The sequence below is a fragment of the Populus alba genome, chromosome 3 (assembly GCF_005239225.2).
Source record: "Populus alba chromosome 3, ASM523922v2, whole genome shotgun sequence".
Taxonomy (NCBI): Eukaryota; Viridiplantae; Streptophyta; class Magnoliopsida; order Malpighiales; family Salicaceae; genus Populus; species Populus alba.
This window is the reverse complement of record NC_133286.1, coordinates 21,946,498-21,958,563: the sequence shown is the minus strand read 5'-3', so window position 1 is coordinate 21,958,563 and position 12,066 is coordinate 21,946,498. Positions and strand designations below refer to the sequence as shown.

Below are 12,066 nucleotides of genomic sequence, written 5' to 3'. Positions count from 1 at the left end.
TGCTGATGAGCTATGGTCTTCTTTTCAAAATGTACAACTAACAGCCCGGTAAAGCCCTTTCCAATATCTGTGGCTTTCGAGAGAAAGAGGACCAGCTGTTTGCCCTTGGCTATGGAAAAATGAACGACCCTGCATCTCATGGTCTGCAGAATACTCAGGCAAGCCTTTGATCATGTTAGAATTGATGGAAGGTAAAAACAAGCCTATTACTGAAGGAGCAGGTAATAGCGACTCAATTTTCAGTAATGAGTTCGCTTATAATGCCCCATGCTCAAGTGCAGGAGCTGAGAGAAGCTTAGCATTTTTATTTTATTTTTGTTGCTTTTGCAGACAGATTTGGCTGTTGTGGGAAAGAACACGGCGGCTAAACTCTCAACTGACAGAGGAAAATGGTGCTTTTCAAATGAATTAGCAAAAACAAATTCCTTTTCTTTTTTTCTTTCCTTTTGATATTTTTCAAAATCTTGATACTGAACCAGACATATTTACTGATTTTTACCCTTTTTCATCCAAAATAACTTTTAGACTCAATAGGCACCAAATACAATCTTTGTTTTTTAGAATCCTGCTATGATCTTTTGATGTTCTAAGTTCTTTGTTCCAGGATTCAAGAAAAGTTATATCAGTGAATTGAAGTTGGAAAATCTTGATATTGTGATCCTTTCACTAATACAGTGTGGTTTCCTCATATTAGATCTTAAATTAGATTGGAGGGACAGCGAAATGCCGAAACCTAATTAGAGCTGGGAAGGGTAAAAGTTACCTTACACTTGAACTTATTAAGACTTCCTGAGTACTTCTCTGGAATGGAAAATGGCGACAGAAAAGAGAAAATTTATATTATTTAAATTCCTCTTTGTCTCTTCATATTTCATGCTATTATTTTTAGTTTTATTTTTTGGAATGAGAATAAACTTGGATGTTGGGTGAATATGGATTTACATGATTTAGTCATCACTTCAATAATGCATCAATTAAGTTATCCTGGATGTCAAGTCCATGACTTCAGTAAAGCCATTGTGTGGTTTTCTGTTAGTAGGAAGGAGATAGGAATAACATGTGAAAATTCAGGAGGCATCAGTAATTTATATTTCTAGTATGACACCCACTCTTCCCAGGGACATGCAAATTCTGTTTGCTTGGCATAGTTTAGCTAATACCTCAATTAATTCTGAACAATAGAAGCCCTTTGGATCGTAAGTTACAGTTAAAAAATAAAATAACATTGAATTTATCCTTACAAACCATGTACTGAGTTAAAATACTAACTCTGCCTTAGTCACTCTCCCCTGCAGGTCTAGATGGTTAAAACGTTGATCTATTCTAAGTAATTTGTCTATTTATATGTTTATAGTTCTGTGATCAGACTTACAGGCAAAAGAAGATCTTGAAAGGTCGGGAAAAACTGGAAGAAAAAGGTGAACTGAAATCATACCAAGATTTTTATGGAAACTGGACTTCATCTGGAATCCCAGCCTGTCAACTTAAGGATCATTTAGAACCCCAAATTATGCAATCTTCTCCCCCTTCAATTCTCAGCCAACAGAAGCAGCTACAGGGTTCCGAGCAGTTGCAGTACCAGCAGATATCCAATCCATTTGTGGCCCCTTCTGCCTACGGGAGTATTACAAATCCATATTCTATGCCTGGGTTGTCCCACATTCAGTCTGGGGATTTTAAGCATCAACCTTTAGCTTCTGGTTATGAAGTTTCTTCAGGTAATGCGAATCCTGTTAAAGTTTTCTGACTTTCCAACAAAATTTCTAGTCATTTTATCATCGACCTAAAATTTCTGGTTATGAAGTTTCAGGCAATGCAAAACCTATAAACAAGTTAGCTGACTGTCCAGTGAAACCCCAGAGAATGACACCTCAGGAAAAGATTGAAAAATTAAGGAGGCGGCAACAAATTCAGGCAATGCTTGCCATTCAGAAACAGCAGCAGCAGCTTGTTCATCAAAAGTGTTCCCAAGAAAATCAAATTCAGCATGTTGAAGGAGCTGACCTTGAAGTAGAGGATCTAAGTACACTTGCTTCATTTGACCCAAACTCACCTATTGAGCAAGACGATTCCAATACAGTCTCTCTGGCGGTTAATGATTATTCAATGGAGGACACAGTACTCTACAGGCTTCAAGATATTATTTCAAAGGTATGCTTCACGTACTATTGCATTCTTTCCCTGCTAAATAATTTGTGCTTGGTTACGATTCCAAACCAATGTTTTACAACAGTTGGTGTTTTACAACAGTTGGATGTCAGAATTAGACTTTGTATTCGGGATAGCTTGTTCCGGCTGGCTCAAAGTGCAATGCAAAGGCATTATGCTAGTGATACTGGCAGTACAAACAATAGTTGCAGGGACGAACAAGTTGCTGCAAAAGAGGAAACCAGCAGTCAAAGAAGGTTGGTTAAGGCAATGCATTTCTCATGCTTCTGTTTTCAAATTTAATCTATCCTCTCTTTTTTTTATAACATTTTTGCTCTATGGAAATGTTAAATTAGGATCTTTTAATGCCATCACCATTTTCTGTTTTCCATTCTCATTCTAGAAATAAGTATTGAAACGGTATCCTCTATTTACAATGGAGGAATAGTGACTGAAACAATTCAATTAAGGCAGCGCTTGTTCTTAGAAGTAGAAGAAAATCTAAACAGAAAATTTTAGGTTCCTCTTTCACTGGATTTCCTTAAAAACTTGACTGAATTTGACCTTGTTGATCAAATATGTAGTAGTTCGCTTCCACTGGTTCTGTTATGATTGTGAGTGCTGGTCATCATGTCTTGATTTAGTTGAGAGAAGCTTTGGTATTGTATATAGGCCAACTTAGGTAGAGGCAGATATTAAACTGACATTTGTAGCTTTACCCTGGTGCAGCATTCATGAGTGCAGTGCAGCAAGTAGTCATGAGGTGACAATTCAAATAGCATAATATTTAGTAGAGATTTTCATTTAATTAGAAAAGGAAATTTAATTTTTCCAATATTAACAAAATCTATGCAAGTTTTCTGCAATGTTGATTCCAGTGAATTTGTGCATAATCACCTTAATCCGAAAAGGAGAGCTAAACACGCACATCCAAGTCTAAATGAGTGGCACAACATACCTGATAAATTTTGCTAGATTTAACAAAGAGAGAGAGACAAAGAATGTTGAACAAGTGCAATAAGTTTATTCAAGGACAAATAGAAGGAAAACAAGATCTGTACAGATTCACTGAAATCATCAATGCAGAGAACTTGCACAACTTTAGATAAACAGGGCAAAATTAAATTTCCCTTCTAATTTAATGATCATCTGCAGATTCATGTTAGATTACATTTTAAGCAAGAAAATTTAAGAACTCAAATCATCTTCTAATTGGCTCATCTATGTCTAAATGGGACACTTCCAGCCAAAACCATAAGCTCTTTTGATCTGAAACTCGATTTTTTGTTGTAAGCGACAATGTGATTGTTTCTTGTTCCAATGGGTTTGTTCCTTTACATCTCGTCCTTCCCATTTCAAATCATTCAATTTGTTTGCACAAAATTATTAATCAAGTGTTTATCAATTTGTTTAGAGTATGGCAATCTCATACTTGCCTGTCATTTTCCTCATGGATTTTATGGGTATACTGCAGGGTGGTTAAGATGCCTGAGGTGGAAACAGAGACCAATCCCGTAGACCGGACTGTGGCTCATTTGCTGTTTCATAGACCGATGGATATTCCTGGGAAGCATCCTGATACACCTGAATTACCTTTTTCAACAAAGCTCCCGTGTGAGCACAAGACAATGGGCCTAGCAAAGCTGTCAACGGGAAGCCTGTCTGAGACTCCGAAAGGTAAACCAAACTTTTCGCAAAGGGGGTCTCAACTTTCTAGTCTCTTGACCAGTGCTCAGCCTGTAAGTGAGTGTAAAAACAATCCTTGCTTAGACGCTTCAGAGGATGCATCGAACCATGGGCCTGCTGATGAAGGAGCTAGGGAGGTTAAAGCCTCTCAATGAAGACAAGGGTAATTCCTACCTGAATCTCTTCCATGCTTGCATTATGCTTGCAGTGACGATTTACTAGTAATGCCGAGGTTTTCTTTTATTGTCAGCTCACTGGATCATCATGAGGAATAAACACCAGTATTGATGGGGATTTGTAAATGTCTTTAGCAGCGTAACCATCAAGAAGTCGCAGTATTGCTGGAAGTATTTTTGTTAATATAGCTACGTATCTACTGCAAAACAAAGAACTCTTTGCTGTGGGTTCTCAAGACGATGACTTTCTGTGCTTTAATCCTTTCTGTTGATTGTGCGAAAGGATGATGCTCAAATAATTATTAGCAGATTTGCAAGTGCCTACTCTCTCGAGTGACATTAGCCGCTTTCGCTTGATTCTGAATTCTGATTCCAATACGCTGATGAATTTTATATTATCTCTTCTTTTTATATCTATAAAAGATCTTTGATGGAAGTAAACTTCAAGAAAAGTTTTTTAATCAAAGTTAAGTAATAATAAAATAATAAATCAAAAGTTTTTGGATTTTAAATTTTTGGAAGATGCGGATAAGGAGAAAAGGAGAGAATGGAGATTTTAAATTTTGAATTTTAATTTTATCGCGTCAACAATGAAAAATCTATTGCAGATTATTTAAATATTTTTTAATCCTTTTCAGCTCTGCTAGGCCTATTGTCTTTTAAGATGGACACTTGTTTTTTAAGGGTGGCGCTGGCAGTTCAAAATCGGAAGTATGTGATGTTTATTTGCCGCAGTTGATAGAGGAACAATAATAGCATTAATTATAGCAAAAAAGATATTGAAATAGAATGATGATTATTATTTATAGAGATGAATGAGCGACAATAGGAAGATATTATCTGTATTTCAACATCCAACAAATAAAAACAATACAACTTTCTAGTACAATATCTGTATTTCATTCATCCAAATTGTAACTGAAATTGCCTTTGATTACTGAAAAGAAAATAAACTATTTAGTAGCAATACCTCAATATGTTGGACGATTGAAAGAATGTGATTTATGTATTAGCTCCTTTAACCGCTCCAAATATCAATGTAAGGAATGTGAGAAATCTTGGGCCAATCTTTACCGATCTCCCTTTCACAACTTTCACCCAGCAGAGGACAATTGTAAATTTGAAGAGTAGAAAGGGAGGAGGGCAACCCTTCTTCTGGCATTGACTCAATCATGGGGCAGCGACTTATAGTCAATTCTCTAAGAGAGGTGAGGTGTTGAAGCCCCTTGTAGTCAAGAGATTTCAGGTGTTTTAGGTTCCAGATGTTAAGAGATGTAAGACTTGAGGGCAGCAGCATCTCTTCAGGGAAGGATTCAACATTTTCGTCCCTATCAATTGTAAACTCTGAAAGAGAAGGGAGCGTTTGCAAGCCCCATTGCATGCGGCCTGCAATAAGTTTGTTGCAATTACTAATCCGAAGTGATTGTAATGCGGAGGGAAAACCCCCTTCTGGACACAACTCAACTTCTGAACAATCATTTATTTTCAACTGCTTCATGTGCAAAGAATGGAGAGAGGTGAGATCATTGAGAGGTCTTTCATGTGCACATAGTGATTCCAGATCTGGACAGTCCTTGATATAAATAGAATTTAACTTGGGGAGCAAGTCCAGTGCGATGCATTTGAGAGAAACCCAGCCCTTGATTTCAATTTCCTCTAAATCAGAGGGTGACAAACCCATTAGCTCAATTTGCTCGGGTAGGGACTCTAGGGAGTGGAATCCAGAAACAGAGAGAGAGAGCAACCTAGGAAACCTAGGAAACCTAGGAAGTGGAGTCGCGAGCTTCTCACATCCAGTAATTGTAAGGCTTGTTACACGTGGAAGGTGGTGACTAGGTATGGCCTTTGCAAGGTTGGGGCATTCTTCGATTAAAAGCTCACCAAGAAGAGGGAAGGCTTCCCGGCTGCCTTCGTCTGAAATCCACTCGCGCCACTCTGGCATCTTTCTAAAAGATAATTTTTTGAGGGATTCAAATGGCTTCTTCATAGCTGTACAATTCCCATAGAACTCAGGGCCAACAGTCTCAACTTTATCGAATCCTTCAATGGAGAGACGCTCTAAAGAAGCTAATTGCCCGAGCGGTGGTAACGAGGTGCACTTTGTACATCTACTGAGCTTCAAGGACACTATTTTTGAGAAAGAGGCCTTTCCTACCCACTCCGGAAACCTTATACCTCCATAACCATCAATCTCAAGATCCTTCACATTTCTATTTGGCTCTAATTTCTCAAGTGTGCTTGTGACGTGTTGCTGAGTCTCACCATCCCATGTAAACCTCAGCTTATCAAGGCAATTTTTATCTTTCAAATTTGCCTCAACAGCATCCCGAGCATCCACCACATTTTGAAGGTTCCGAATATGAAGTTCTCCCCGTAGATGTCGTAGCTTTCCCAATTCTTTAATGCTAGTCTCACTCTGTCTTCCCACGAGAAAGAAAGCCAACGTTTGGAGCTTTGTCAGTCGACCTATATGTGGTGGCATCTCTTCCAAAGACGTGTCTGAGATGTTAAGATACCGCAAGTTGATTAACCTTCCCAGAGATTCAGGCAACCTTTCGATTCCTGTTCGTTCAAGATTCAGATGCCGTAACTGCTTCAAATTTCCAAGATCAGGTAGACTAGCAAGTTGTTGGCAATATTTCAAGATCAACGTTTGCAAATTGAGAAGAGCACTCACTTCTTCAGGCAACGTTACTAAATCTGACTCAGAGAGATCCAAATACCGCAAATGCTTCAACTTGCTAGTTGAACATGACAACATAGATGCATCTGTACACCTAATCATGAATAGCACTCGTAGGCGACAATGTGTTGACAGAAACATCTTATAAAATGGGGGACAACATATCAGATCGGGTGAAGTTCGGAATGTGCGTAGATGTTGGGCTTCACGGATGCTTTCTAATATTGTGCTTGAAAAACCATCATCTAATGCGAGTGATAAATGTCGAGTCCTTCTAGTGGGCCTGCAAGAATTATTTCCCCCCAAACTGGAGCTGAAGAGAAATTGACCGGACACTTGGGTAGCCAAGTCATGCATGAGATCGTGCATCACAAATGATGAGGGAGAGGCACTTGATTGCTGGAAAAACGACCTTGACAAGAGATCATCAAAGCACTCAGCACCAGCTCTTTCCATCTCATCATCTACAGAGTGGACTAAGAAGCCCTCTGCCATCCACAGGAGCACTAATTCATCCTTTTGAAATTCATAGTCTTTCGGAAATATAGCACAATAAGTAAAACATTGCTTCAGATGTGACGGGAGATGATGATAACTTAATCTCAAAGCTGGGAGGATATTTTGTTCGGGTAAATCCCATAGATTGCTTTCCGATATACCCCGCCACTTCTGGACATGTCTTTCGTTGCATAGCAGACCTCCGAGTGATTTTGCAGCTAGAGGCAGGCCTTTACACTTTCTCGCTATTGCTCTACCAATTTCTTGCAGATCTTCAGGCGCATTGGGATTTTCATCACCGAATGCATGTTTGGCAAACAAGGACCAGCAGCTGTCTTCCGCCAATTCTTTTAGATGATGAGTTCGAACATGTGGCATGACTGATGCTACCCTTTCATGGCGTGTAGTAACAAGAATCTTACTCCCTTGTGCTCCAGACTTCAAGGGTTTAAGCAACCTGTCCCATTCAGCATAACTTTCTTCCCATACATCATCTAAAACAAGCAAAAATTTCTTTTCCCGCAACTTCTCCTTCAACTGAATCTGGAGCTGATTCAGACTCTCAGAATCAGACTTTGAACCGACCTCCTCAAGGATAACCTTAATTAACTTTGAAACACTGAAATCTTCTGAAACACAAACCCAAGCTTTGAGATTGAAGCACCTCTGTACTTCGTTGTCATTGTATACAATCTGAGCAAGCGTGGTTTTACCAACCCCGCCCATGCCCACAATGCGAACAACACCTAGGCTTTGTCCATTTGCATCGTCTGATAGAAGCAACTTCAGTATTGCTTTCTTGTCAACATCTCTACCATAAACACCATGTTCATCCACCAGAGAAGTTTCTCCGGGTGTTTTAGGCCATGATGGTTCTTTTCCAGTGCGGGAGATCAAACCAAGGGCAACAATTCGTTCAACTAAAAGTTCTAGATCCTGCAAGAGGACATTTAATTCATCTTCGATCTCTCCCAACCCATTTTTACATAGGTTAAAGAAAGAAAGAAATCTCTGCATATGACATATGAAGGTTTGATCTTCAGCTTTCAACTTCTGTCGTAGAGCTTTATAAGCAATCGCATCCAAGAAGTCGTCGGCTTTATAGACAGCGTCTTTAAGCTCGGCCAGCCAATCCCACACATCTGTACTTGTTATCTGCTTCTCCTCAGCGTCGTCAAGCACCCGGCTGGCAGATCTCATTGCTATCTCCAACTTCTTCAGCAGCCTATTGTTGACTTTTTGACCACTGAAGAAGTTCACCACCTGGCGAGAAGCCATCCTGTCGAGCAAAACATTAAGGAAAGCAGAAAGAAAAGCTCCTCCTACTAAAGCCTCAGCCATGGTTTATCCTCTTTGCAAAGTAACGAAGGAAGAGTAAACAAACAAGAAGAAGAGGGATTTTTGTTCAGGTTACAGAAGAGGTAAGAGTTTGTGTAAAGAACTCGCAAAAGCTTTTTCTCTCTCGGCTTTGTAACTACTTGTTATGCTCTAGACTCCATTTTACTAGGTTTGTCTTTGATTTATTTACTTGGAAATTCCATCTTTGAAAAAGTGGGTTTGATTTGGAAAAATTTCACTAAATGCCAAACTTTTCAGGTGAGGTTATCTTGAAGCACAAGACTTCACTTTATTTCTTTTCCCTTCTTCCTTTTCTCACTTTTCATTTATAAATTAAATAAATAAATTATACATTATATTATTATATTTTATACACTTTATATAATTTTCTTCTTTTTGCCATTCTCTTCGGCAACATTCACTAATTTGAAACTGATTTGTGATTTGTAGTTAGGATTTAATTAAAAAAATTATATTGTATATCAAATATCAAAGTTCTAATTTGATCATCACTTATCTTTTAATTTATTTTTCAAGATTCTAATTTCCAGCTTTTTTTTACCATTAACATAACTATAGAGAAGAAATGAAGAGTATTCGTTGTAATTAGTTGTAACAGCCATTAATCAATTTGCTGAAAAGTATTTGTTATGATTAGGTATAACTTTCCACCTGGCAATTTGTCATTCTTCCATTTATTATCCTTCAATTAACATAACTATGAAAATAGGGTTTTCTGTGTCACTCATCCAAAAAAAAAATCAATTGTTTCTGTACACCCAATCATCTTTAGGACCCGTTTGGCATTGCAGCCAAACCTGTTTTTCGAAAAAATTCAAAATTTTTTTTTTTTTTTTTTTTTGCTAAAATTAAGTGCGGTTTGTACTTTTTGAATCGTTTTGATGTGCTGATGTCAAAAATGATTTTTAAAAAATAAAAACACATTATTGGCATGTTTTTCGGCACGAAAAGCTATTTGAAAACCAACCGCTACCACACTCTCAAACACCCTCTTAAACATCCACCACCACACGCTATCATGAGAACAAAAACACTCAGAAAAACAAACACTTCAACACTAAAAAAAACAAACACTTCATTTTAAACGATGAAAACGCTGTTGTTTCTCTTCGTACTGGAGACCAGCTGTCTCCCACTCATGACAACATGTCACCATCCCTTGAGTGATTGAATTTCAACAGTTGATTTGTGTCATCTTCTTTTGAAAGAAGCTTTCTTGTCTCCCTCTGACATCTACGAGTTTATCAAAAAGAGGTAAACATTGACAAAAGAAATAAAAAAAAATACTATTAATTGAAGTGAATTTTTTTTAGAGATAAATTAGGGAAATATTGATGATTTAGACTTTTAACAGTGTTAAAATAGTACCGGTAGCTGGGCAATTACACAAAATGACATGGACACAATAAGTGACCGCAAAATTGTAAATAATTTGATTGGTGGTTGAAGTCTTTCTGTCAAGTGTCAACAACATAGTTGGGACCAGTACAGAATTTTTTAGTTGGTTCCTACTTTTCTCAAGTACATCACTCTGACATCAATATTCCATTTCCTACGAAATTTTTTTAATATTAAACTTATTTTTTATTTTATTATCTTTATTTGTGCCGCAGATTAACCAGTTAATTTTTATTTATTTTTAATTAATTTTTTTAAAATTTATTATTTAATATTATATTTCATTGAGAATTAAATTTTATATTTTATTTTAATTTTATTTTATTAAATTATTTAAATCTCATTACCTATAAATAATACTTAACAGATTAAACGAAGTTAATCTTATTTAATTTTTATATTATTTTTTTAATAATTATTTTTTATAAATCACATCATTTTAAATTATGTTTGATATTGTTAAATAAGAATTGTATTTTATAATTTATTTTTATTTATTTATTATAAAATTATTTTTATTTATTTATTATAAAATTATTTTTATTTTATAAGCATAATCATGATTTTATTTTATAAGTTAAATTAAATTATTTTTTAACTTTTTTAATGAGGGTTTAATTATAAGTTATTGAGATATATATATAAGTAGATGTGTTTGTGTATGCGTGAACTGCGCTTGCCAGGAAAATGGAGCTAGGTCCCGTATCTTACTCAGTCTGTCCTTGGTTTTAATTGCCAAGAGATACTATCGGTTGAAAAGGGGGGTTTGATTGGAATAACTTTTATTATATGCCCAATATAATCTTTCTTTTCACATGATGTGTTAATAATGTAGAAGAAGACTTCATTTTATTTCTTCTCTCATTTTGTTCTTCTTCTTCTTCTTTATTCCATAGTTATTAAACTCGGACCAACATAATATATCAATCCATGATCCAGGGGCTGGACTGGTCAGGGTTTGTCAAAAGATTGGCCAATGCAACTACCTGGTCGACCGGCCGGCTACCCGAGCGAACCCGGACGAGACCCGGTTTTTTTATTAAATGTGAAATTTTAAACTCATTAATATATATACACTCCATGTCTTAAGAAAAAAGTTATGTTTTTTCAATATGGGATAAAAAAAATTTTGGTTTAAATACTTCAACTTAAAAGGATAACATAATATCTTTTTAATGTGGGATTAAAGCCCTTTTGTATATATACTATATGTTCGCAAGAAAAAAATTATGTTTTTTCAATGTGGGATTTGAAAATCATTAATATATACACTATATGTTCCAAAAAAAGAAGTTATTTTTTCAATATGGAATAAAAAACGTTTTTGGTTTAAATACTTCAACTTAAAAGGTTAACATGGTATCTTTTTAATGTAAGATAAAAAACTTTTTAAAATATATTTTTAAACTTCATTATTTACAATAAGTATATCATATATTTACATGGGTTTTTTTTTTAATTTTTACATATAAAAATAATAAAACTTTAAATATATATTTTAATTTTTCCAGGTTAATCCAATTTGACCCATGAAACTTGAGCCCCGATTCCTAGGCCAGGTTTAATAATTATGATTCTATCACTTTTCATTGATAAAGTAGATGAATAAATTATAAATTAGCAGGTCACCATTACTATGAATATTGTAAAATCTTCATTGCACATTCTAGAATGTTGCTCAGTATTTGTTTAACTCAAAAAGCTTTGTAGAGCAAATTATATATAAAAAATTATTTTATTATTTAAAGACTAGTAAATTTAGATAAATGGATGTGATTTTTTCAAAAAATATAAAAACAATCAATATAGTAACTCTTCACAATAAATGAAATTATTATGAGACATGATTGGTTTTTATCTTTTACCGTTTGACCCTTTACCTTATATATATATATATATATATATATATATATATATATGTGGATCATTTTATTTCAAAATCTTTTTTATTTATTTATAGTATAGTTTTTTAACCATATCCGTGATTTGATTTGCTACGGAAAGCTCTTAAATTCAAATCTTGACATGAACAAATTTAAAATTAAACTAGAAAAATGTTGATACGATGAAACTATGTTTATCTTATTAGATTTTTAATGATCTTATTATTAGACAAAA

The 12,066-nt window shown here is 35.5% G+C and overlaps 2 protein-coding genes across 4 annotated transcripts; one reads left to right on the top strand and one right to left on the bottom strand.

Moving 5' to 3' along the window:
- The first annotated feature begins 1,266 nt into the window (after nucleotides 1-1,266).
- Nucleotides 1,267-4,408, top strand: LOC118042492 (protein LNK2). 3 transcript variants are annotated; one of them, XM_035050197.2, is made up of 5 exons: nucleotides 1,267-1,718; nucleotides 1,811-2,151; nucleotides 2,251-2,405; nucleotides 3,623-3,997; nucleotides 4,085-4,408. In XM_035050197.2, the coding sequence occupies exons 1-4, from the start codon at nucleotides 1,511-1,513 to the stop codon at nucleotides 3,987-3,989; spliced, it is 1,071 nt and encodes a 356-aa protein (XP_034906088.1). In that variant the 5' UTR covers nucleotides 1,267-1,510; the 3' UTR covers nucleotides 3,990-3,997; nucleotides 4,085-4,408. The 3 variants fall into 3 exon arrangements, with proteins under 3 accessions (XP_034906088.1, XP_073264424.1, XP_034906087.1); XM_035050196.2 differs by having other exon boundaries at nucleotides 1,270-1,718; nucleotides 1,805-2,151; XM_073408323.1 differs by having other exon boundaries at nucleotides 1,269-1,718; nucleotides 1,805-2,151; nucleotides 3,623-4,408.
- A 381-nt stretch (nucleotides 4,409-4,789) lies between these two features.
- LOC118042493 (putative disease resistance RPP13-like protein 1) lies at nucleotides 4,790-8,738 on the bottom strand. The gene has a single exon (XM_035050198.2). The coding sequence runs from the start codon at nucleotides 8,530-8,532 to the stop codon at nucleotides 5,029-5,031; it is 3,504 nt and encodes a 1,167-aa protein (XP_034906089.1). The 5' UTR covers nucleotides 8,533-8,738; the 3' UTR covers nucleotides 4,790-5,028.
- Between the last annotated feature and the right edge of the window lie 3,328 nt (nucleotides 8,739-12,066).

Excerpts from the sequence above, each read along its gene's own strand:
- LOC118042493 (XM_035050198.2), bottom strand. The coding sequence starts at position 8,532 with ATGGCTGAGGCTTTAGTAGGAGGAGCTTTTCTTTCTGCTTTCCTTAAT.
- LOC118042492 (XM_073408323.1), top strand. The coding sequence starts at position 1,511 with ATGCAATCTTCTCCCCCTTCAATTCTCAGCCAACAGAAGCAGCTACAG. Across the intron at positions 1,719-1,804 it reads TGGTTATGAAGTTTCTTCAG|TTTCAGGCAATGCAAAACCT; the intron begins GTAATGCGAATC and ends CTGGTTATGAAG. Across the intron at positions 2,152-2,250 it reads TTCAAGATATTATTTCAAAG|TTGGATGTCAGAATTAGACT; the intron begins GTATGCTTCACG and ends GTTTTACAACAG.